Source organism: Xiphophorus maculatus, chromosome 5, assembly GCF_002775205.1.
Source record: "Xiphophorus maculatus strain JP 163 A chromosome 5, X_maculatus-5.0-male, whole genome shotgun sequence".
Lineage (NCBI taxonomy): Eukaryota > Metazoa > Chordata > Actinopteri > Cyprinodontiformes > Poeciliidae > Xiphophorus > Xiphophorus maculatus.
Genome location: NC_036447.1, coordinates 13,335,324 through 13,362,705, shown reverse-complemented (window position 1 = coordinate 13,362,705; position 27,382 = coordinate 13,335,324). Strand labels below are relative to the sequence as shown.

General features: G+C 38.3%; 1 protein-coding gene across 12 annotated transcripts in view; it reads left to right on the top strand.

Annotated features, from left to right (window-relative positions):
- The first annotated feature begins 9,475 nt into the window (after positions 1 to 9,475).
- slit2 (slit guidance ligand 2) overlaps positions 9,476 to 27,382 on the top strand; it is a 104,741-nt gene continuing 86,834 nt past the window's right edge. For 7 of the 12 annotated variants that reach the window (XM_023333811.1, XM_023333807.1, XM_023333806.1 and 4 more), the window contains exons 1-4: positions 9,477 to 10,378; positions 11,133 to 11,204; positions 15,663 to 15,734; positions 24,913 to 24,984. In XM_023333811.1, the coding sequence (XP_023189579.1) occupies positions 10,164 to 10,378; positions 11,133 to 11,204; positions 15,663 to 15,734; positions 24,913 to 24,984 (431 nt within the window). In that variant the 5' untranslated portion in view covers positions 9,477 to 10,163. Of the gene's footprint in view, positions 10,379 to 11,132; positions 11,205 to 15,662; positions 15,735 to 24,912; positions 24,985 to 27,382 lie in introns of all 12 variants that reach the window. The other 5 variants (XM_023333801.1, XM_023333802.1, XM_023333810.1 and 2 more) reach the window with 1 other exon arrangement.

The following is a 27,382-nucleotide window of genomic DNA, read 5'->3' as shown; positions in this document are numbered from 1 at the left end:
TCTCAAGGCATCACAGCAGCTCTGTAAATATCCCTGGTGGCTTTGACACACACACTCACGGATGACCTTTGTCATCAGTTACTGACACAGTCTGTAAGTTCAAGGCGGCACATTTAAATTTAGTGCATTAACTTATGAAAAGGCAGCAAGAATCTTGTAAGATAAGTGGACAAGGCGAAAAAGACCTATGAAATGTCACCAAAATTCAAGATTACCTTGAAAAAGCATTCTTTTTTTTGTTATTCCTCTTCAGCCTGAAAAATGTCTTAAACATTCCTCCTGCTCCAATTTCAGTAGCTCAATATTTAGAAGTGTGGCCAACATGTACTGAATGGCTTTGTTCACTTCCTTCGCCCCATTGCCAAACTACAACCATTGGTTGACTACAATTCTGCACAGAAAACTGATGCCGTCATTCATAACTTATCCTTCTCTTCGCTGACAGGCTCATGTTACGTTCAAGGAGAAAAATCCAGCTCAATGGAAGAAATCCCGGACGGGGACTGAAGGGAGATGAGAATCGATCTGTATTGCTTAGGAAGGCAAAGAATGATCAGGTTATTTCATGTTAATAACTTAAGTGTTACTTCCGTATGTTTATGTCCATATATATTGACTACCGCATTGCAAGAGTTTAAATTTCCCTAAGATTTGAAGCCTGGACCCAAACTGAAATTCCTCAATTTCAGTTTTAGAGTGTTGCGCAGTTATAAAAATCTGTGGCACTGTTCCAACCTTCATGCCTCCCCGCTCCAGCTAATATACCTAGCAGGTAACGCTGCAGCAGTACACGTGACCCCAATACTCAATCGCAATTGGCTAATTAATAGTCTCGCGAGAATCGCCAATCATTCTATTAAAAGCATCGCGGGGTTTGAGATATAAAAAGGTTACGAGACTGGAAAATCGGAGGAGGAAATAAAGGTTAAAATTTACACCCGGGTTACATTTCTTATTACCCATCACCCAAAAAAAAATCACACATACTTGAGGAAACAAACGATAGAAAGTTAAAATGCTGATAGATGAAGATGGACAAAGAAGTGAAGTGGAGGTTCCCTGTGTGTGTTTTGCTCTGGGACCCAGTTTGACGAAATTTGCTTCTGTATAAAAACTTTCATCAACATTATACCATACCAGAGACATTGAGCACTCTTTCCCTCCCTGTTCTCTGTTTGTTTTCCTGTTGAAATGCAATAAATAATTATTTCCACCCATAAAAACCCAACAGCTAATACAGACATATTCACCTGATATGTTAAACTCGACACACCTTTTTCTATGTGCAGGAGAATAGAGTTTCCAATACCCCAGTCATTCCTGAGATCCTATTCATCTCCTCAGCATCTCCGTGAGGCCTCAGCGGTGGGGTGTGTATAGACACAACAGCCTGCTAGTCCCATCGCAACAAAGGTAACTGCGCACATACACACCTAAGAGCCTAACTTTCAGTACACATACGGAAGGATCTCGTCAAGATGAAACTGGGAACTCGGGGAAAATGGTTTTGTTTCGTTAATGCTGTTTTGTATGTTTTGGTGTGGCACAGTGTGTGTGTTTCAGTGTCAGAGCGTGCATGCCTCATTGTAGCTGTGCAGCCATCCACTAAGCAAAACACATTTGGTTTTTAAGGATCTAATTATAAAGCAAAACTCACATACACAACACAAATCCTCAAAAGCTTTGATGTAAAACTGCTGTCATTAACACATGGAAGTGACATGCTGTTTGAATTTCATCCTGCATTGTTGTGTAAACTTGTGGCTATGCACAAATGAAAATAACCAAAATTGTGTTCAAATGTATGTCTGTTCACAATAAAACCCACTCTGAGCAGGATGTGTTTCAGTAGCAGCTGTCCACCAGTCCAGGTGGTTCAAGTGACCTCTTCACTCACACAGGCACACTTCCCCCACACCTTCAGGTTTACTGCCCAGCCATAAACCAAAGATAACACAAACTGGTCCTAAATCAACAGGCTGTAATTAGCAGAGCCAGAATCACAGTCGACTGATAGATTCCCTTCAGGTTAATAGATTTCTGTCCTTATAAACACTATGGCTTAACCTTGCTAATCTGTTAACATTGTGCCATGCATAATTTGATCGCCCGATAAACCAGACTTAAACACATTTTTAAAAATATTTACAAACATTCTGTAACATGACTACTGAAAGTCTCATTGTATGCCAGATACTTGCACCAGTGCAATATCGTTTACACGAGTGCAATTCAAGTATCACAGCAATAACACTTAATCACAAGAAACAAAATGCAAATGAAGTGTTAATGCCAATGAAGGTCAAGCTGACAACATATTATTTATCTTTTTTTCTAAATAATATAGTGATATGACTACATACAGTATGTTCATTATATATATTTATGTAAAAGAGAGAAAGATAAAGGGCCTACTAAATAAAGGGTTTTAAAAACAAAACAAGAAAACTTGAGGAAACAACAAAGTAACTTCAGCACAGTGAAGCCAGCATTGAGGAACCAGGGAGAACAGAACAGCAGAATCTTGCAAGGCAGTTAGGGAACAGACAGGCTTTTGACTGCTGGGAGGGTCGATGAGTGTTATTGGAACCAGGTGTGACCAATGAAGGCTAAATTAATCCAGAGGGAGCCAAACGAGAACACAACAGGATCAACTGATCAAGAACTAAGAAACTCAACACAGAGAAATGAACTGTTTTCAATCCCCTAAATGAGAGTAACAGACGCTGTCACTTAGACAACACAAAACATAGAAGAGTATTTTTTTCTTTATGCAAAGATACTCTCGTTTTCTAATTAATTAGACGTATCATTAACATGGCATTGTTGACGCAAACATCAAACGAGCCAATGACGTGTTAGTAGCTCAACGCATTTTACCATCTAGACTTTAGGAAGATGATTTACTGAGGCTCAAAACATGCAGCAGAATGTGGAAAAAAAGGGAATTAAGTAACTTTAGCCAAGATGCTGGTGCTAAACAGATTGGTCATAGCATTTCAAAAACTATCTGATCCATGGGACTCTTAATGCACAACAATCTCTTGGGTTTATAGAGACTGGTTCAAAGAAGGAGAAAATGCCCAGTGAGTGACAGCTGTGGATACAGAAATGCCTTGTTTATGTCAAAGATCAGAGGAGAAGGAACCTTTCCTGAAAACTAATAGCACATCTGAATGCATAGTATGTTGAACTTTGGATCGGATTGGCCACAGCAGCATAAGACTACACTGGATGCCACTCCTCATAGTACAACAGGTCCAACTTGGTACAAAAAAGGTATACCTCATACAGTGGCTGGTGAGGATATATAGCAAAACAGGAGACGATATAAAACCAGCTTCAGGGTTATATTTTTTGATCACACTGTTTCTGGTTAACTTGTTTTCAAATAACACATTAGCAGAAGGTTGTGACAGAACCTGATCAGTTAAGTTACTGGGAGTTTAACGTTTTTCAGGTTTTCTACAAAGGTGTCCTCTAATTAATTTATTTACTTTCTTCATATTTCAAAATATTGCGTCGTCTTTGTGCTGTGCGCTAAAAATGGAACCATATAGTTGAAGATCTCTCCTCGTCTCAGAAATGTAAATCAAGTTTGTCAAGTTGCACCTGTCTTCATTGACAATGCTAGCGTTGTCCAACTGTCTCACTTCAGGGAACAACAGATCTTTGTTCTTGCAGGGTTCATGACATTTTAATATCCTGACACTAGCAACAACAAAACAGCAGGTAAAAAAATAAATTTAAAAAAATTGAAAACATTTAAAATTCCTCCACCTCACTGTGTAATTAGACATCAACTATTTTCGATTAAATGATTCTGAGTGAGTTTTCAGCAGTCCAATTGGAATAGCTAGACCAGCCTTATTCCCTCTTTGTTCCCTCAAAATACAAACCTTCTAATATAATGTATTTTCCCACAAATGTAACGTACTGCATTGTTGTAATATAAAATCTTTGGTTAAAAACTTTTAAAAACAAGTTCACCGAAGCCACTCAGATGGACCGTATGAGTTCAAGCTCTTAGAGCAATTCATTTAAAATGTCTCTACATATTGACTTTCAAAAGCAAAATGGTTAATTTAGCCTTAATATGACCAAAAACTGACTTAGCATTCATATAAGACTGCTACCAGTTGCTCCTGGAGAGTCACCTTGTTGTTATTTCTCTCTTAAAATGTGAATATACTTTTACTCCCCAGATATAGGAAGAATTTGTAGAGAAAGTGTATTCGTAATACAATTCCAACTATAACGTTTACCATCATGAGCGCATTGACTTGTAAAAACAAAGATGCTACAAACCATTTTGTTACCTTTCCTGTTCGATGATGGGCTGTTTCAAAAATCACGATGTGCAAGCTCAGTGGAAATGCCAAAATACACTCTCCTACAAAAAGACTTGTGCCTTTGTCAGGAAACGCCACCCCTGAGGACAGAAATAGCAACCATATACAAGGTGTTACAGTCCCTTGCAAAAGTATTCAAACTCAAATTATAAGCCACATTTTGTCACAGGGCCCACAACTGCAAACATCAATGGCTGTGCTTCTGAAGACAATCATCTCCACGGAATGATTGTCATGTTGGCATTTTAAAGTTTGTCATGAATGTTGAATTTAAAGTAAATACTGACTTCAAAATATATATATAAAAAAAGAAAAAAAACAATTTGTGTTAAAATGTGGTTCAGAGTTATGGGATTAGGCTCCGGCCAACACTACAGGAACTCAGTGATTGATGTTGCATGCCTTGAGGATACGGAAACATCACGATGTGTGTGTGTGTGTGTGTGTGTGTGTGTGTGTGTGTGTGTGTGTGTGTGTGTGTGTGTGTGTGTCGGTGGGTGGGAAGGGAGTAGGCAGGTCAGATTAGGCCATGTCCTAACACATCTTGTGCCCTGAAGCCTGGTTGTTTTGTGGGAGATAAAGGTCATACTTTGACTCCTCTGTGATCCTCTCTCTTCCTTCAGCTGTGACACACCATCATCAATGACCTTCTCAATCTTTTCTATTTCAGATGCATAACAGCATGAGCCGAGGGGAAGGCTTCAGGAGAGACTAACAAGCAGTTATTTCTTGTCAAGTTAATGCAATTTAACTCTGATATGCAATATTTCTTTAAAACTGATAAAAAATAACTTAAACAATCATGAATACAGTAGTAATGTAAATGATGAGGACATCCTAATAATCAGGAGGTCAACTTTTCACCACTGGGAGCAAACGGCCGATAACTTTATAAACCTAACAGCTCGTGGGCTGTTTGCTGCTGTGCCAAAGGAAAGTTTTCAGATTAGGCACACCTGCCCTCTGGATGTTTTTCCCATTTCTCTTGGCAGAGACCTTTAAGCTCAGCCAACTTGGTTCAAGAGAATCGATGTCGGTACGTTCTCAGGTTTTGTCAAGCAATGATCGGTAAGGTTCAGACTTGAGCTGGGTCACAGTTCACCTGAGCAGTTTTGTCATCCTGTCATATGCTTTAAGTTCGTTTTTTGTTAAAATCTCAGCCTACTTTTGGTAGATGGGTTTACTTCTGTTAGGCATAGGAAATCCATTGCACAAGAACATCCCAGGTCAGGAGAATATTCACAAAACAGTTCAGCCATTGATGGAGAAATGGCTACGATCGCTTCGGGTGCACTATTGATATTATGGATAAATGTCTTTTTAGATTGCTTTGCAAATAAAAATCTGAAAGATGTGACATGCATTTTTATTCAATATGCTTAAGTTAAAACTTTGTAAAATCAACTTTTTGTGCAACTCCAGCTGCACATCTTAGGGGTGATTCTCCATCAGCCTTTTTATTAATGGACAGAAGGTTTTGTTTATGTTTTGGAAAATAGCACAGGTTCAGTTAGGCTGGATGCAATGGTAGACATCATTGAATCATCATTATAAATCTGTTTTTATCTCAGATTTATAATTGGATTCAGTCATGGATTTTGATTGAACTAGTCTAACATGAATTATTTTTGCCATTTCCCTGCTAAAAAGTGAACCTCTGACTCTCAAGTATTTTACACCCTGTTTTCCTGCTAGTTTCAACTATCATTCTTTCCACTTTGACCACCTCCCCGGTCCCACCTGAATTTAAAGCATGCTGCTGCCACTGCCATGTTTCACTGTGGTTATGGTGTGTTCAATATTATGTGCAACTTTTCAATAATTCGGAAAATTAAGAAGTTAATTTATTTTTGTAACTCAGCTCACTAAGTACAACATTATAGACTAATTACAATCTGATTGATGTTTTAAATCCTTTGTTGGTTAAAAATCATTTTCAACCTACAGCTCATTAAAAACACTACATTTAAAATTAGAATATTACATCAGATCAGCTGAAACCAACTTGTTTGTTAGAGACTGCTCGTCAGTCCTCCTTCAGGCCAGACCACCTTCTTCCACAAATAGGATCTGTCACAGCCAACAGTGGCTTTCTTCCCATCACTCCTCTGTAAAAGTAATTTTTGTGGAGGACACAACTAACAGTTGTCTTGTCAACAGGTTTTATCACCTGCAGCTCCTGCAAAGCCGCTAGTCTGATTCTCTGATTGATGCTCTGGTTGTCCCGTTTGTCAGTTTAGGTGGATCAGCATACTCTTTTCATTTTCAGTTGATGTTCATAGAATGGGACATTTTTTTATAACTCAACTCTGATTAAACCTTTCCACAACATTCCTCTTGATCAGTCTGTTGTAATCTTTGGTCTTCATGACGCTGTTTGGTCTCATGTGAAACCCCCACAGGACTGCTGCATTTATGCTTAGATTAAATCACACACCCTCTTAGATTTTATTTAAGAGGATCGTAAATATGGGGTCTGAATATGATTGCACACCACACTTTTCAGATTTTATTTGTTTAACATTTAGGAAACGATTTCCTCTTTCTTAATATGCACTGCTTTGTGTTGGTCAGTTTCACAAAGTACCAATGAAATTATTCAAAGTTAATCGTTGGAAGGGGAAAAACTGGGAAAAAGTTCAAGGGGAAGAAATACTTTCATAAGGGCATAGTAAATAGTGCAATCTTGGATTTATTAGTTCAATGAATTTTACTTTTCATACTTTAAAAGTCAGGTGACATTTGGGGAACTTCAAAGGTAACATGAATGACTTTTAGACTTTACTTAGCAACAGCCTTTGTCTGGCCAGTACGGCATGAAATTCTGATTGATAGAGTGCTGTGCTGACTTTGGTAGTTCTGCAATGTTCTTCCATCTCTATAAAGAAACACTGAATCCAGGATGTTGGTAATTTATCTTTGGCTGCTGATGACTTGGAGCTAAAACACTGAAACCAACTTGCACAGAGTAATCTTGCCCAAAATAAATAAGGAGTCTGTCTTGGAGTGAGTACTGGTTCTGGACATTTGCTTTACTTTTTTACTGAGAACTTAGCATAAAGTGCTAAGTCACTGGTCACTAGTTAATAGTGACCAGTAATCATCTTTGTTCTAATATACTGGTTTATTGCCTTAATTATAATAAAATCAATAATTGAATTAACTAAATTCAGATAGGGGAGCTCACTCTACCACTGTTTTTAAAAATAAAAAATTAGACATCTCCTAAAAGATAGTTTTAAGAAAATGGAAAATCTGAAGAATTTTCCTCTTAACTTTGGTCGGTCAAGGCTGAAGCCCTCAGTTAATCAGTGAAGCTAACTTCTACCCTTATAACAGAATTACAGTATCAATCACATCCTAAGAATTTGTGTGAATGCTATTTTATGAACATTTAGCTCGCAAATATACTTTGCAGTTTTCCCACATTTCTGTATTTTTTTTCTTAGTCATATAATATTTCAATTTTAAATGTCATGTTTTTATTAGCTTTAAGCAGAAAATATTCATAATGAATATTTTCATAATGAATAGCCATTATTTCTGTTCATAATGAACAGAAATAATGGTTTCAAAACATCAATCTCTAAGTGAACTGAGTTACTGAAATAAATCACCTTTCCAATAACATTTTATTTTATAGAATCTGTATGTAGTTCTGCTTTTTTAAAATTAATTCTTAAGATATCAGTTGCTTTTGCTTTCCCTTTGAGAGTTTTAGCCGCAGTCTTGAACTGTAGAATTTGTTCTATCTTTGCTTAGATTTAATAAAGTCTATATTTTTAAAGCTATAATTCTTTTCAAGTTCACCTCATTTTGCTGCTCATACAAAGAATAATTCAAAAGAGAATATTTAATAAAATAAATATATTTTTTTAAAAACAAAAGGAGACTAATTCTTTATCTATAACAACTAAACTACCCTGTGACATCCAACTGCATTATGTCCATGAGTCATCCTGTTACGGTCAGCCTCACACACTGTAACAACCAACCATATTACTCTATGAAAGTGTCCAATGAAGGGTTACAAAGACCAGTGTCCTATATGTTTGATGTCAGCCTGATTTAATTTCAATAAAGCGTTCATTTCCAGACCTCTAGAGGACTGAAAAACATGTTGAGGAGGTCATTTGGCCATTTACATCAGCTATGTTGGAACAAGGCAACCTGCAGGACACACTTGAACACCCCGGCAACCACCATCCGACCCTGTGACAACCAACCACATCACTCTGACATGGGTGTCAAACTCTGGCCTCCAGTACGAGCATCCTGTAACTTTTACATGACTCTCTGCTTCAGCTCACCTGAATAAAATAATTATGTAATCTTCAGTACAACTTCAGTACAACTTCTCTGAATGTCAAAGATGTAATTCTGTCATATAATTCATTTGTATTGGTCCAGGGATGAATTGAAAAGTTGCTGGACACTGTTTGACACACGAGTTCTACCAAAATTCAACCCTCATCCTGTGACAACCAGCCCCATTTTGTGTAACAACCAACCATACATCATAATGTCATAAATTGTGATAATTAATCCAGCACCACTTAACAGGCAGCTTCATATGCTGTGACAACCAAGCCAACACCATGTCAATGGCCTTTGAAAATGGACTACCAAGTTGATTGTCAGTGATGATTTCAATTTTTTGTTGCAAGTTGCATATCTATGAACTCTTTTTGAGCCATGCACAAATTAAGCTTAAATTAAATTAATGACTTCTTATTTAATAATGTATCGATGGTTAACAATCACAGTAGACTAAAACGTATAACAATCAATCACCGTGTTCTCTAAATTAATTAATCGTGGACATTCACAGTTCCGGAGGTTGTTTTGTTGTTTATTCCAAGTTAAATTTCAGCAACAAGCTTTCTTCTAACCAACTAAATGGTATCAGGTGATCAGGACACTGCAGTGGGAATTAGTCTCCTTCCGAGGTCAAACTGTTGCTGTTTGACCAACAGCCTGTTTGAAACCTCCTGCACTCAGCTCCTGCTACCTTGAGGGAATACGCAGTAAGTGCGCGCGCGCGTGTATGTGAGCGAGGCGGCGAGGGAGGGAGGGAGAGAGAGAGAGAGAGAGAGAGAGAGAGATGCCTAAACAGACGCAGTAGCAGACGTGCCCGCTCCCGTCTGCCTGCCTTTCTCCTTCTCACACACTACCGAGAGCAGCGCTTTGACGCACCGCGCATAGTTGGATTATAGTATTGCGCGCTGGTCTCTCGCCGGGTTTCTGACACTCATTTTACTTCCAATTGACATCCCATCCCATCGGAATCATCTCCACCACTGCAGAGTGTTGAGGACGAACTTGGCGCAACCGCTGCTCTAGCGCCGGACGCGTGCTGTGAATTAATAACCAAAGATATCCTCACCTGGAGTGTGCGTTAACGGGCAAAGTGTAATTGCTCGAAAGCACCTGGATCACATTAAGGATCAAGACATTTTCCTGGTTAGGAGACACTAACACAGACCTCGCCGCCGGAGTATTCTGGCCACCGCATGCCGGGGACATGTGGAAGTTTGCGCCGCTGTAGCGCAGCCACAGACCCGGTTCATCTCTGTAACTCAGTGGGATCAAACTCCTACTTCACACGCTTTACGCACTCAGAGGACCCAAATGTAAAAAAAATAAAATTGTTTTTCTTTTAGAAAAACCAACTTGTGAAGGAAGGAGCAGAACAAACATAAAAGAAACAGTGCGTTGCGTGCGGAGTTTGGTGAGCTCCTTCGGAAATTCCGAGGCTTTTCTCCGTATTCTGCGGCTCTCGTATCGGCCACCCACTTTTCTGCCGCAATCATGGTGGGAGCTGTGCGCTCCGTTGGCCTTGGCCGCTCCTTGGAGACTGCACCGAGGCTTCTGCTCCTGGGGACCGTCCTCGTCCTGGTCCTGATAAGCAGAGCAGACAGTCAGCCGTGCCCTCCTCAGTGTTCCTGCACCGGGACCACGGTGGACTGTCACGGCCAAGGACTGCGGAGCGTTCCCAGGAACATACCCCGAAACACGGAAAGACTGTAAGTTTAAGGAACACTGGTCCCTGAGTAATTTACTTTTTTATTTTTTTAAAGCATTCTGATTTTTTTTAAATTAACTTATTAAGTAGCAAAAATGTAACGTGATTATCCTCCTTACAGCTAGTTTTAAGATTTGGGTTCTGTTCTAATAATGTTCATATAATGATTTCATTAAGAAAAGGATGGATAATTACCCAAATGATCCCAAAACATTACCAAAACTACTCAGCGCGCTAAGCATGAAGGACCACATCTGAAAACCGCAGGGCTTTAAATATTTTAACTGTCGAGTCAACGTACACTAAAAATCACAAGATGTGGCGGCTGATAAACATAAAAACAGTCAGATTTATTACTTCATGTATTGAATGTCAGGGTAAGTCAGATCGCGGATCTGAAGTTGGGGGTGGAGGGGCTGCCGCTGTGGTCTCACTGGTGGTTTCGCACTGTTGCACTACCAGAGCCTCCGTCGACCACGTCGGTTTGTGTGGAGACCAGCGAGTTAATCAAAAACGGATTTGGACAAGTGGGCTTTGACTTAAACGGGCCTCGTTTTACCAGGCGGAGTCCCCTGATGAAACTTGTTTGAACAGTTTCAGTGCAGCGGCACAATATTTCTGGGGGGGGGGGGTTCTCTCTGAGACTCAAATCCCAATTAAGATCATAGTTTGCAACAGAAAATGTATTTATATATTTATGTTTTTTATGTAATCTATCTATCTATATTTATGTAATCATTTTCTCATTTTTTTAGGGATCTGAATGCAAACAACCTCACTAAAATCACCAAAGGGGATTTTGCAGGCCTGAGGCATCTGAGAGTCCTGTAAGTTGATTTTGTTTCAGTGTTAATGTTTTTCTTCTCTGCACAAATGTGAATAGGTAAATTATATGTTTCTTTTACATGTCCTGTCCTGACTGCTTAGGCAAAGGCTATTGTGGGTCTTATATCAGAAGTGCTGTATAAAAGGAGATACTGTGATGTTCCCCATTTTGTAAAGACAAATTTAACTGAGTCTGTTCCAGTCAAAGTGGAAAGACCTAAAAATCTAGAGAAAGGAAAGAAAAAGATAAAAAGATGGGGAAACTGGGAGAAAGACAATATAATCACAACAACAATGATGAAGAAATAAAACAAAAGGAAAAACAAGAGATAGAAACTTGTAATTAACCACTTGACATAGAAATTCATACCAGATGTAAGTAACAACCCAAGTAATCCACACAAAAGAAAATCAACACAAGTTAGTACATAAATTGTGTTCTGGATAATAATGAAACATGAAGTGAGTACTGAAATGCTTACTGAAATTTAATACATAGTAAACATTTTTTTTTCTTTTTACTAGATATGTTAAAAACAAGAAGTCTTCTTTAAATAGAAACTAGTTGCATTCAAGTTTGACCCATTCTTTCACATAAATATTAAAGGAACTGAGGTGACTCTTCTATGCACTCTGATCTTCACTCTAGCAGTTTTAATTTATTTTTTTTTTGTTTGAACAAAATCTGTATCTTGGAGAAAAATCCTCCTATGTTTCATCTTCAGCTTTTTATCGAGAGTGAATACAGAGAAACAGCCCCACATCATGAGACTGATATCTGAAAACTTTAAAGTTTGTGTAGTGTTTTTATGATGCTGTGCTGTGCCACTTCTTTGCCAAACACAATTTGCGCCTTCACTAGCCTGTCCAAATGTTCTGCAGTAAACTTTAAATGAGTGGATGAGTGGAGTCTTGTGCAATGAGTGTACATATGCCTTGTTTCCATCGAGCAGTATGGCACGGGTCACTGTGGTTCAGTACAATATTTTGTCTGTTTCCATTGTAAAAGCTGCTCAAAGACCTGACCCGTACCACACTATTCCTGCACAAGGTCCAAAGAACAGCGTTATGGTTAAGGTGGAGCCACTGGCGTCACCCAACATAGTCCATTGATCAGGGGACAGAAAAATGTTACGAGACATACTAGTGGATCACGTTTGTTGTCGCTCTACTATTATGCAAAGTAAGGCATTTTATTTTAATCCTGCCTGCCCAGTGAGAGTCCAATTGGCGATGGAAATGCTCTCGTGAACAAGCCGGAACATAAACTATAAAATATCGTACCAAACTGCATCGGCTCGTGCCACACCGCTCAGTGGAAATGAGCCTGTAGAGTATACTAAGATTGTCTTCTCTAAGGTCTTTTAATTCCAGGTCCTTCTGTGGTACTTGGCTCTTACAGAACAGCACTGATTATATTTTTGACTCTTCTGTGAAAAATATTTTGAAGAGCGCCAGGCTTTTTTGAAATTTAGCTTCGATGGTGACCATGAGAACCTTTAGAAATAGGTCAAAACCAATGCGAATTTTATGAATACCTTGGAAGAGTTTGCTGTTATGTATTAGGAGATGCTTCTTTTATGACACTTTGCTAATAAAAAAATAAAACTTTGAATGGGTCATAAGTTAAGACTAATCCTGCTGATATTGCTTTGCACTGACAGGGGGCAGGATTGTTCACAAAATACTCAGTTTTCATTTATTTCATCTATTTTATTGGTTTCTTGTATTTTTGCATCTCATTTTCTCTATGAGTTTAGTACTTATTCCACATGCCAAGTTTATAACTGATAAAATATTGACCAAGTTGCTTTGATTTGGTCAATATTTTATCAGTTGTAAGCTGATAAAATATAAGTGTGGATGTGTTGGGTTCTCGCATATGTTGTGAATTTCATATCTACAGCTCCAATAAAAATATATTTTCTGAGAGAAACGTTGACATGTTCAGCTCTTGTTTTTGATACTGCGTGGCTTTTCTTTCAGAGCCGTAAAAGTTTCAGTTGTAGTTATAAATTTTTCAGCTGCTACATGTTTTTTTTTTATGTTTGGATGGCATTGTGTAGATATCACTGCATATATATATATATATATATATATATATATATATATATATATATATATATATGAGTTGTATGTGTGTCAGCGGGTCTTTATTTGCTTGTATTTTTTGTATATATGCACAAAAGTGGAGGTTGAGGTTGAAGTTAAAGTGTGGAGGTGGTTGCAAAGACAGAAGTAAATGATATTCACACTCACAGCTCTGATGTGCTCTCATTTGCTCCAAACAGTCCATTGCAACGCTGATTAATCAGTTTCCTATCCCGTCCTGCATTTTGAAGCCCTGCCGCATGCAGCACTGCATCCAGTTGTACCGCTGAGTACACAGCCTACGCAACCAACAAAGAGCAGCTCTCTGGCACCTGTTAATGCCGTCGTGTTAATCTGCCAGTTGGAAGTGTCAGGCGGGGTTTATTTTAACCACTGGGCCCCGGGGTCCATGTGCTGGAGTGATTAACACACTGGTGAGGAAATGATGGAGGGCAAGAATGGAAAGAGATAGCGGTCATTAGGTGTAACCGCGGAGAGAGGAATGCAGCTGCTGGAAGGGAAGGCTGGAGGGGAAGGAAAAGGGAGAGAGAGAGTCAAGTAAGAACAAGTTTCCAAACCTAAGATCAGACCTGGTTCAGAGTTCCCCAGCTCTGATTTGCTGCTGGGAAAGCCTGATCACCACTGAGCGGCAATGTGAATGATTTTAAAGCACATTACTGGAATTCCATCGGGATTATATTCTTAATTACCAACATTTCAACTGCGTTCACCTTATGTGCAATATTCTAATAATTATTGATTATACATCTTTTTAAATTACCACCATGTCCAAGATTTTACAAATGAATAAACAATCAACATCAATAGCACTTTCTGAATTCTTTCACACTTTGTCTTTGCACTCACATTTAAATTAAACATATAAAGTATATGGTTTTTCACAATTTTTCAGAAATAAAATATATGAAAATTGTGTCCCAGAGTTTTATTCAGCCCCCATTGAAGCATCTTTTGATGCAGTTGCAACAGAGAATATTTTGGGGGTATTCCTCTACCAGATTTGCAAATCTACAACCTGAATTTTTTGTTTGTTTGTTGTTTCCAAAATAATTGAAGCTCAGGCAGAATGAATGGAGAGTGTCTGTGAATATCCGTTTTCACGTATTACCAAAGCTTCTCCAATGCAGAAGAGAAGATAACTGATCAGACTGGAGGTGTCCAACTTTAGCTCTTAGTGTCCTGTTGTTTTTGACGTGTCTCTACCAAAGCAAAAGTTCTGGGTTTGAATCCCAGCCTGTGCATGCGTGGGTTCTCTCCAGGTGGAGGTGACCCAGCCCCGTTACAGCTCGAGATAGACAATCATTCCTGAAACCCCAACCCTCACTCTGCAAGAACTAGCGTGTATAGATAATGGATGGTTGGATGAGAAAAAATGGAAACAACCAGAGTTTTGAATCAAACTAACCTAAAAATCAATCTTCAAAATGACGAGTTGCTTACAAAGTTTTAAATCGATTTGACTGGCAATGTGAGTCACCAACCAAACAGTCATAAACTTGTGTGATAAAACCACAGAAACTCAAAGCTAGATTCCAGACAAATGTAAATCTGAGCTGGAGTGAAAACAACCACAAAGATTTGTAAAATGATATGAAAAGAGAAGTTATGACTGGAAAATTGTAATAGATAGATTCAAAATAACCACAGAGTGATGTAAAAATTGTGCAGATCTTTACGATCCTAGAGCCACACATGACCACAAATTGCATTAGCATAATTAGTGGTTGTTTTGAATCTCTCTGTGTAAAATTCTCTGATATGGGTCACGTTTATTTCCCCATTCTTTAATCATCTTGTGCTTACAGCACATTAAATGTTAGTGTCTTGTTGTTGGTCTTGGTCAGCGGCACAACCCTGCTGGAGTTGTGCTGGTGTAAGGGAATGAGTGGTCACAGCGATGTGATTGGACAGCAAGTAAATTGGATGATGGATGAGTTTCTGTCTAACTGATGGGTTACTTTTAAAGTCGATTCTGAGGGCTTATCGACCTGTCGCTGATTGTCTTTCTCACTCTCTTTTCCTGCTTCAACATTCTCTGACTTTCCATCCCCTCCACACTGCCATCTTTTTTTTTCACACCAAATGCAACTGATCATTTCTTTCTCTTCTTCCATTCCCTCTCTTCTCTATTGTCAATCTCCTTCCATCTTTTTGTCAGTTTCTGCTCTGCCTATTTTTCTCTCTTAACTGCAGGTCAATATCGCCATGCCTCTCCTTCTGTTTGGTCTCTCATGCATCCATCAGCTCTGACACTCTGTGTGTCTCTTTATCAACCAATCTCTTCCCTTTTTTATATCCAGTTCTCACAGTCTCACCCTTCTCCCCCCTTTTTGATGTTTCTTTCACAGGCAGTTGATGGAGAACAAAATCACCACAATTGAGAGAGGGGCGTTCCAGGACCTGAAGGAGCTGGAGAGACTGTGAGTGAAGCTGTTATCCACTTTAACCTCACTGTTTGTCATGTTACCAAATATTTCTGGGTCATTTTCTTTACAAACATTGCCCTAGAAGTGGATGTACATACAAAAATAAGTACTTTATGCAACACATATTTTCCCTCTATTTTTCTCTGCTTCTCCCATAATGATGGGGAAATTACGTGAAGATGAATGAATGGACTTTATTCACAAATGATTAGAAAAATGATGTCATTTATAGTAGAACTATGAAATCTAGAGATGCGTAAATCATGATTTTTTGCCACTAATATGATTTTAATTATCTAAGAATAACAATTTGCCAGTCTCAAGTAATATCTGAGATAAAATTGAAATGAACAACATGTACGTCTACTAAAATAACACCTGGCTGTTATTGAGCAATGCATGGCCTCCAATTGATTGGTGGATGTGTAGCACATTAAAAAATTTCCACATATATTTTGTGCCAATCAAAGCTTCTGTATGTCAGTTGCAGCATGCTGCTTATACACGGTGATAAAACAGCTAAAAAATTAGATTTTACTCTCATAATTTTGTCAAAACATTTGAGTTGCAATCCTAGATATGTTTTTCACACATCAGCCTAACACTAATATATTTACTCTATGCTTTGATTCCACTCATTAATAGCTTGGCCCATTTAGATCACTGCTACAAATTGTGCAGAAAAATCTAAAAAAAAAAAAGTTGTTTACCTGTTTTACAAAATTAGTACCTTGATTTGAGCATAATAACCCATACTGACCCTTGTTTCAGCTGCTCTTTATGTTACTCTACCAGCAAGCTGAGAATATCTGATTCTCAAGGTCTGAGCAAAGCATTATGGGAAGGTTTTGTGATACAGCCAGACCAGGTGCTGCCGCCATCAATCCTTAGATTTCTGGGAAAACACACATTTCTTAGATTAAGAAAATAATGTTGATTATCCATTCTAAGTTTTGCGAGTCATGGACATGGAGACTAAAAAGTGAAAAGTTAATAGCTGCGGAGTTGCTGTGTGAACCCACAACAAGTTACATTTTACAATATCTGGACAGTAAAAAAAAATGAAACTGTGTAACAATAAATAAAAAAAAGCTTACATAGGTTGCAGATGAAAAAGTTACTTATGGTGGACCCACAACTATTTTCTCACAGATTTTGATATCAGTAATTCGCACCCTAAGCCCATGTCTGGGATCAGAGCCACCTTGATGTGAAACACTTTCTTTTTTCTTTTTTTGTTTTGCTCAGTTTTTAATGTCATTGTACTTATTAATTACAGATGTAGTGAGAAGCTTAACTCAGCAAAATGTGTTGAGTTTTAATACTTATTTTACTAAGTCTAACTGTTCTCTTGAGTCTACAATCTAAACTTTTTATTAAACAACCATACCTGCATTCCCCTGTACACATACACACAAGTAATATGTACCAAGTACTAATCAAAAGAAAGCATTTTATCTCTTTGATTGCTGTTTTGGTTAAATTCTTTGAAAGTTGTGGGGATGAAGCGGATGGTTTATTATGATTTCCTGACTGATTTTGTCTCATGCCTTTCTTTTCTCTGCTCTGTTGCTGCTCTTTATTGAAAGAGTGGGGAGCTTTATGGACCATTAGAGGGAATGTGCTAGTTTTTCACTTGCAGGCAATGCAGAGCACTGCCTGGCAAAGTAGTTCGAGGAATTTCTGCACAGAGTAGTGGATAAGAAAGAAACATTCTAACTGTGTATGACCTGGATTCAACAGAGAAATCTGACTGAAAATCCATGATATAAAGCGATGGTACAAGCTGGTAAATGTCTTCTCTCATGCATCCATATGCAGTAGTAGCGTAAAACACATGTTTGTTCAAATAGCAACGCTACGTCTCCCCAATGACATGTTGTCATACAACATGGCTGTCCTGTCATAGTGCTGTAATGCAATGCTTCTAGATTGGCATGTTCACAAACACAAAGATGGAGTCAGTCATCAATACCCCCCCACAGATGCCAGACAAAGGCACGTCTCTGGAGTCTGGAGTCCGGGGGTCAATTCAAAGGCCTCTGTCGTCTTGGGGGCTGAAGGGGGCTAGAAGGGGCCTGCTGGGCACCGCTACCCAGAGTAGAAGACCCTAAGCTGGGCTGATGGATCCACACTGACTGCCCCCCACAGGGGTGGAAAACAGTTCCCATTCTCATCCTTTTCTGCAACTGGCTCTGGAGGGCCAAGCAGTGCAGGGCTGGGTCAGGTGTGGGCCTGTTGTCTCGGGGGACGAGGGTTAGACTGGGGTTGGGGGAGAGGCAGGCATGTCACAACACACTCATGCACACATATAAACACATGCATGTGTGTATGCATACACTCACATAGAGGCACTCGCTTACGCAAGGCTGCTCTGTCAGTACTGGTTTTATCTTGGTTTTTGGGGGGCCCCAAAACCCTCTAACGCTTCCGTTCGCCTGTCAGTCATTCTTTAACCTCTTCTCATGTTTTTGCACCGTTGTCAACCATCTGGGTTTCTCCTTCTATTGTTCTGTTTATGTAGGCATGTCACAAATTCCTATCTCAAACCCTGAGGTTATAAAATAGGAAAGAGAGGAGCTCCTGATCTTGACATCTTTCATTTGCATGTTAAAGGATTAAAGCATCACCTCTGTTTAAATTTGGAGAGATTAAAGATGTTAAGAGTCCAAGTTCTCTGAAAAGAGAACAACAATTGAAGGTAGTGAGAAGATGAGGATAGCAGCCAAGAAAAAAACTTTTTTTAAATAACTTGTAATTGACAAATATTATTAAAGAAAGGTTTAAGAGTAGGTTCAAGAAAAGGAAATTTGGGAGCAGGAACTAGAGAGTGGTAAACCTTGTGCTTGGTTTGTACAAGCCTGAAAAAACAGAATTGCAACTAGATGGTGGATTTCAGAGAAAGGATCTGGATTACTGCTAAATGGTTGTTTGAATAATTACATCCTTTTCACTGTCTGTTTTTAGTGAGCAGGGAATCTTGAAATCTTCCACACAATAAGAACCATTAGGTGTGAAACATTCAAAAAGGCACCCTCAGGTTACACAGACATAATTTAATGTTAAAATTTCCATCACACCGTTTTTATTCTTTAAAGAATATTCACATTATTCTAATGAGAACCCATAAAAATTGGCAAAGATACCAGAATTTCTAAGCCTGAATGGAGTCTAGAGTGTACACTGTAATGCCCCTTCCCCACCTGTTGCTGCACAACACTATTCATGTGTCAGAAATAACATACAGTATTCTCTCTTCTGAAATAAAGACGCCTGACCAACTAATCAGGTAATGTCAGCTAATAACAAGTGAAAAAGCAGAGCAGCTAAAGGCTTTAATATTTTGTTCAATGAGTATGTTTACTTAAAAACTAATTTCAGTGGATATTTAATCAACATTTTTCTAAACTATATATTTGAAAATTACAATAGCGTTGTGTGGATAACTTTTTAAAGTAGATAATTTACATCTGTGGTTATTTTTTTGCACCTTTTGCCCTTGTAGCTATACACACACCAATTACAGGAAGAGCCCTACAGTGATGATGGATTTTTGGGTGATAGCAAAGGAATTTGACGGTCAGGTGATAAGATGAGATTTCAGCATATCTGTGTTTTCAGGCAAAGATTTTATCTTACCTGAACTTTAAATTAGGAGATTGTGAGATAGGATGGAGTAAGTGTTTGTCAGATAACAGATCTTTGTTCATTTTAGATAGTACAGCTGTGAACCAACAGTACATACTCCTGGAACAGATGTAAAACCAGATCAGATAGTTAGTTTAAAGTGGCTCTGGGTGAAGTCATTGAACTATCCACAAAAGTTTGCATGTGTCTGTGTGTATTAAATATTCTTTACGAGCTTTAAAGCTTCAACAGCACTTTCAGTGTCATACATGATGGTCGAGGTAGTTTTTTTTTTCTCCCCATCCAGAATCTTGAGTTGTGCTGTTGAGCTACTCAGTTTTCATGTGTCGGGTGTATTCATGACTTCATTTGCATCTCCATGCTTCGGCACACCGTTGTGGCGCCCTATACATGCCTGAGAGAGAATGAGTGTGTTTACTGTGTGGTTACTGGCCTCCTAGCATCTGTTTATGACCGTGAGGATTATCGCCACGCTGCAGTGTGACATTAACTCATTGGAGTCACTCTCACACCTCAGACCACTGGCCACTCAGTCTTCATTCACTTTCGGCCAGACTTTGACAAGTGACAAATGAGTATGGAAGTGGCTGTTTACTGCATCTGCATGCACGCGCCCAGAAAAGACAAAGATACATTCTTTCAGGTTGAGAAACAAAGAAGCTCAGCTCGGCACAGGCAGCTCAAAACAACACAGAATGAAGATCCCAAGGTATCCGGTGTTGGCTGAGCTTTGTACGTTCAAATAAACATTAAGTGACTAAAACTGCAGGCATTTCTTAAATGAATGCATTGACTTAGCTCTGAACAAGGAAAAGGATGTGATTCAACTGAGCAAATAGTTCTTACTTGTCATCTGTTGCACAACGTCTTTCTCAAAATATATGTTGAAATACAAGTGAAATTTAAGTGCCAACATTATTTGTGGACACATTAATTGTCATAGAAAAATTATTTTACAGATATTTAATTTAGAGGAAGTTCACTGTTAAAAACACTTGTTTAAGTTCAGCCAACAGGCTTAATAGTTCACATTCCTAGCTAGATTCATGCTTCTAACATAAACTAGTTCTTCTTTATTGATCTTTTTTGATTAAATAAGTTCTAAAAATGCATATACCAAAATGTTACATGACAGAGATAATCCCAATAATGTGAATCTGACCTGTTGGAGCCATATATAACAAATATTTAAATTATCTGTACAATGCTTTGTTTTTTAATTTTGTCATATTTAGTAAAGAAGGTTAATATTTGTTCAGGCCATTTTTATTGTGAAATTTAGTTTTATTTTGAAAAGCTGACTTCCTGTTGAGCTTTATATTATATTCGAAAAACACTGATGGCGGAAGGATTGCTTAGACATGGAGCAATACAGTTTTTGACCGTGCATGCCTTGTTTTTTTTTGGAGTGAAAGAAAAAGGGAACGTATAGCTGATTTTGTATCTTCATTTTTGTATTTGCTTTTTTTTATAGATAAAGAATTTTTTGTTAAATTTACGGTTTTGTACGCGTCAATACATTTACACCTTAGCATCATGAGGGTTTTATGGATGGTTGCATAATTACTAACAGATTCCCATTTCCACTCATGACTATTTGGAAGAGTTTAGACAGAGGTTTGTTTATTCTGAAGTCAAGAAATGTTAAAGATACGTCTCATATTTGATGTCGTATTTTTAGTGTTTAGTATTGTACCTTTTTGTCAGGATAGAGGAAACCTATGGTCCAGATTATGCAAAAAGAAACACTGGATGGTCTCATCCATGACGGCTGCACAAACAAATGCTTCACTTAATACAACATCTGTTTATCATTGGTTATATAAACACGCCTATAACAAAATTATCAGAAACTAAAGCAATGGTCTGAAGGTACATTCCAGGCTTTATAAATCCAATATGTGAAAAAGGAAATGCAACATGATTTCTGCTCTCCAGCTGCTGAGAAACTAGTTGCTCACTACAATCTTTGTGATGTAGAAAAATCAAACAAAAACATTTATTAGCTTTCTAAGCAAGTTATAGAAATACATTAGTGGTCGGTACCCTTAGAGGTAATTAAAATTTTGCTTCATTTTACTGAAAACAGATTGAATGCGTCCCCACAAGACCTCTATGGTGTGAGATAAACTGTGAAAAGAAATTATTTGTATTTAGGAGTCAAAAAATGTATTACAACACATTGCATAGAAATAACAAAAGAATTGACATAAACTGCAATAATTAACAAATGTGGGGAAAAAAAGTCAGCACTAAAAAACCTTTAGTGGAGTTACTTGATGTGAATGTATCATTTCATTTCTGTTTCATTCTGCATTGGGAGATTTTTGATACTTTGAATTATTGAATACTCATTCCGATGAAAGGCATCTTATTAAAGAGGAAACTATCAATAATTAAATTTAAGAATTCATAACCTCAGGGAAGTTTTTGTGAGGAGGAGAAAGCAAATTTGTAAAGTTCAAAAATCCATTTGTTTGGTTAATCTAATATTTATATTATTTTATATATATATAAAAAAGCAAGGTGTCAGATCAATAAACTCATTGAGGCCTCCCTCCCCCTGAGATTCAGGGAATAAGACAAGATTTGATTTCTGTGTTTTTACTTCATTATCTGGTTCTCCAAGTCTGACAGCACTGTGAGACTATTTTAAGAGGATGAGCTCATACCACCTTTCTGGCATCGCCACTCCAGCACACACCCTCCCAGGGGGATGTCTAGCCCACTAACGGGCTCTGATGGCCAAGCAGGAGTTGCAGAGGGGAGTGGGCCTCTCTCTCTGGGACCATGTGGAGCTCTTAGCTGCGAGAGCGAGCGTTAACGGAAGATTGGTGAATAATTTAGAAACATCATTTCTGCTGGCCGTTAAATATTTAAGCAGCCTCTGATGTAACTGTGGAACATGAATGTCAGTGCGTGTGCGCGGGTGTCTTTGCACGTCTGTGCGCTCTGGGGTGGAAGACGGATGCAGGGAGGGTGATGTTATTTAAGGAGAGTCCGGGTCGGCTTATTTGGACGTAAAAAGAGGTGAAACACAAAGGTTGGAAAAGGAAAAAGTCGATGAGAGGAGAAATGGCAGATCTTCAAATTTTTGAATGGAGTCAGTGTTTTGTTGTATCAACTTGGAGAGTTTTTAAAAAAAAAAAAAAAAATACAGTACCTTACACGAGTGTTTGAACTTGTTTGTATGTTTCTGATTCTTACAAATCTGAAAAGTGTGGCATGCATTTGTACTCCCACATCAGAATTAATCTGTAGTTATAGCTGAAGTCTTCTGTGGTATCTCTCTACCAGCTGTACCCATATAAACTCTCATTTAATTTAAATATGAGCTGCACTTTGATTAGGCCATTTTAACACATGAATATGCATGCTTTGATCTAAATAATTCCAGCGTAGCTCTTGCTGTTGAATGATGTCGTTGTTTTCAGCCTCTAACAGGTTTTCTTTCAAATTTAACTCATTCTTGTTTTTCTCGTATTTACTTTCCCCCTTTATTTGTGTCCTGTAGCAGTCCAGAGAGCATCCGTTGCTGGCCCTGTCACGTGTTTGCGTGTAGGCGTGTGTGTGTGTGTGTGTCAGGGTTAAACTGTTTCAGCAGGCCATCTCTCATTGTGTCACTCTGTTGCCTTACTCTGCTCTGACTCACTTTAAGACTCGGCCACACACACCAACATGAACTGGCACACAAACCTCTTCACTCCTCTCAACCGGGGTTAAATGATCGCACCCAGATTATTAAACTCGCCTGAGTTCTCTCAACTCTTCTCTGTGTGTGTGTGAGTGTGATGATGAGTTGTTGTGGGTTCTTCCCCTGTGAGGGCCTTGTTTACTCAGTGGGGTCTTTTTCACACATTCGGTAGCCCGGCCAGACTGCCTGTTTGTTTTTCCCACATCGTCTCCTCTCCCTCGTCTTTGTGGAAATAACGTTCCCCATCGCCCCCGTCAGCTGAAACCCTTCCTTTCGCGTTTCTCCCCCCTCTCCTCCCTTCATCTTTCGCAGGTTTAGTGTTTGTTTGTCGGCTCTGCTCAACCCATTAAATCATGGATAACTTTTTTTTGTTCAGGTGTACACTTCCATGAACATATGCATTTATGAAATTGTGTCCATTAGTTTTGTATTTGTTATTTTTTGTAAAACCCAGCCATTTGAAATTGTTTTAGGAAACTGTTCAATCATTGTGACAGCAGTGATTTTGTTATTTCTCAGCATGGGAAACTGCATAAATGTACAGGTAATCCCAAAATTATTCATACCTCCATCAGACTTAGGTTCAAAGTGATCTTTTTAATTTTAACAATACATTTCTTCAGGGGATCCACAGTGACACAGTTAGTACTTTTGCCTTGTAGCAAAAAGAGGTTTGATTTCCAGTCTGGGTTTTTTCTGCAAGAAGTTTTGCATGTTCTTGACAGTTTTGCTGGATTCTTCCACTGTCCAAAAACAAGACTGTTGTGTTAAGCACGTTCTTTATAGCTACCCTTTGGAGTGTGTTTGAACATGGATGTGTGTTTCTGTGTTGCCCTGTAATGGGCTAGTGATCTGTCCAGGGAGTACCCCACCTCACCCAATGACCACTGGATAGAAGGATGACCTCTGACCTTGGGACAGATGTTGGTTCTTTTAGTCGTAACATTTTGGAGTGGCTGAGCCAGAGTCCCAATTTAATAGAGAATATTAGGCCAATGAGAGTGATAAAGTGTAAAAAGTTGGTCAGCAATAGAAGAAGGGTTTGACTGATGTAATGGCAAAAAATAACTTTTGATTTAACAACTGATAAAATGTCAGTACATTCAGCTCTGGAAAAAATAGGTGACCACTTCAAATGATTTGATTTGATCTCTGATTTTACTTTTTATATGTAAATGTTTGAGTAAAATGAACATTGTTCTTTTATTCTATGAACTACTGGCAATATGTCTCTGAAATTCCAAGCAAAAATTTAGTATTTATTTTCAGAAAATGAGAAATGGTCAAAATAACGAAAAAGATGCGGCGCTTTCAGGCCTCAAATAATGCAAAGAGAGCAAGTTCATATTCTTTTAGAAACAACAATACTAATGTTTTAACTCAGGAAGAGTTCAAAAATCAATATTTGATGGAATAACCATGAGGTTTTCAATGGGGTTCAGTGCTGTAATTTTTTCCAGACCTGTATATTGTACACAATATATGTATATATACTGTATATGCATTGTTTTGTTATCTTTTGAGGAATTCCTGTTTCACTTCCAATCAGAAACATACTTCTTTGTTGAATACAAATAATTTTAAATTTAAATCTGTAAGAAATTGTAATAATTTTTTTGAATGAATCCCAAAAGATTGGCTCATGTCTGTATTACGACTACTATAACTACAACCAGAGTATGCCTTAAAGTTGAAAAACTTGAACAAAATGTTTTCCATTATTTTTAGCATCAAGGAAACCAAAACATTTTTTAAAAATAGCAGTTATTCACACCTATATATTAAGCCACCATTGAAACAGGTATCTAATCTTATTTTGTGTTTTTACAGCCGCCTGAATCGGAATAATCTGGCTGTGTTTCCTGAGCTACTTTTCCTGGGAACGACAAAGCTTCACAGACTGTAAGTCACGCTGCTGGGGTTTTTTATGTCTGTCGCTCATTTAATTTCTACTGAAGGTCTGTAGCTTTTTGTTGTGACAAAGCTCAAAAGGTTGCTAATGGTTTAAATGAGTTTGTGTATTTCTAACACCAACAAATTCAAGTCCAGGTTTGATGTTTCAACAATTCTTTGTAAAAGGCAAAAGAAAAAAAAAAAGTTCTTTGTGACATTGTGCTGGGGTTCTCGGTTGGATGAAGGTGTTAGGAGAGTGAGAAACTAAATTAGCATGGCACTGTCCATAGCAGCCAGTTCAGTAGCTAATGGAGATTATCACCCCAACAGCTGCTGCCCGCTGGGAGAGAGGTGTGTGTTTTAGTCTGTGAGCGGAGAAAGTGAGAATGGCCGACAGAAGACAGTCTAATCAGATATTTCAAAACTGGTTTTTCCTCTTGGGTTACCTTTTCGCCACAAAATAGTTTCAGTTGCACACATAAATGCTCTGGTTTGCATTCAACCTGGCAAACCACTGTTTGTTTTCATTGAGCACCTTCTCCAGTGTGTCCCAGTCTTCTCCATGAACCGAGTTTTGGATTCCCAGTACTGTTGGGCTGGGCCTGCAACGCTGCTGAAACTGTGGGAACCGACTTCCCGTCACGGTCATTTGCGGGTCTAGGGGAGTAATTATGGTTGCATATATTTATATGTGCGGCTGAATATATTTATCTAAAGCTATGCTGAAATGCTGAGCTGATTCACACAGTGTGTGAAAGTTGTTTATGTTCTGCGGCTGCTGCCGTGGTCGGCTGGGCTTGACCTGCTGTGTTTAAGGGTGTGTGTCTGCATGCGCGTCTGTGATTCTGCAAGTGTGTGTGCTTCTCAAGGCCAAGAGCTGGCACTTTGCTCAGCGTGTGGGCTGAGGTAAAAATACAACGCGGATAAATTGCGCTACTCAACATGTCACCTACGAGCGTTTTTATGTTCGCTGTCTCAGCATCGATGATGTATAAATATTTAATTTCAGCTAAGATTCACTGACACAAAAAATTAAAGCAGCGTAGAAAAAAATGAATTGAAAAACTAATCAAACTGCTGAAAAATGACATTTGCACACCATTCGGTGGAAGCTAAAACACATTTTTATTGTCTAACAAAAAACTTCTTGTCTGCTATTGTTTAGACTTTATAGTCTTCTTTTCACTTTTAGAAAACAAAATAAGTCCCTGAGAACCTCTGAAATACAATCTTGTTGGGTTTCATATTGAGGGCTTAAGGTATGTGCTAGCTTGACTGGCTTTCAGTTTTGCAACAGTGCAGCTATAAATGAACACTTGCTGAACCTGCTATTATGAAAATGTTTTCATTTTTTGTGGCTTTGAAATGTGTGCGTTTGTGAGTACGTACTGTATGGGTTTAACCTTTGCACAACTCAGTGGTTTAGCCTTCTGAGAGCTGAGTTGTAGTACGAATGAGGTCAGGTGTGATTTCTGTACATTTGTTTGCTTAGACAAACACATGACTGAGATTGATTTGTGCCTGAATACGTGCAGTTGTGAAGGTATGGGATTTCTGCTGTCAACTGAACTGAATAAAAAAATGTTCACACAATAAGTCTGATAGATTGGTTTTCCAAAGCATCCCAATCTGAATTCATATTGAATTATTTATTGAAATTGGGTTGCTCCTGTAAGTGAACTACCACTGGAAGTATTCTTAAAATTTTTTAAGAATATAATTAGCTTACCTTGACCTACAGTATCATTGTACTATAAAAAACAAAAAACTGCAAATCAGAGAATGCAATGATATATTTGTCCATGTTTCAGTCCTGAGCAACACATTTAAAAAGGTTTAAACTGAAGTACCTTGTTTTTGTTAATCTAACAAATCTGGGTTTCCTTAACAACTGATGTCTAGATGTCAGATATTTGTTTTGGGGAAAAACATAATAAAACTATGGATGTTTTATTTGACACACCAACATAATATTATATTAGCTTTCTTAACTTTTTTAATACCATGTTGGACCAGAATATTGAGACAACTGAGACAAGGACAAATGATCTATTGCTGTCAGGAAAAAGCAGAGACAGCAATGACCTGAACTATATTTGTTGGTGAGTTAAATGCTGTTAACATTACTAATGTAGACCTCTAGTGAATTTAATATAAATGAATAAATGTACCAGAGTCAGAAAGTGGTTTCAATAGCCTTGTACTAAAATTATTTATTAGGTATTACTATACTATATCTACAAGTTCCACAGATAGTCGAAGTCAATGGGTTACATGTCCAAGGGTCGATGAATGCCATAAAAACATCAATATTAGTATATCACAAGGGATACTGCGAAGTATCTAAGAAACCTTTTTTCACTTAATATTGGAGGTCGCTTTGAGGTTGTTTGGTTTAATGGCTTTT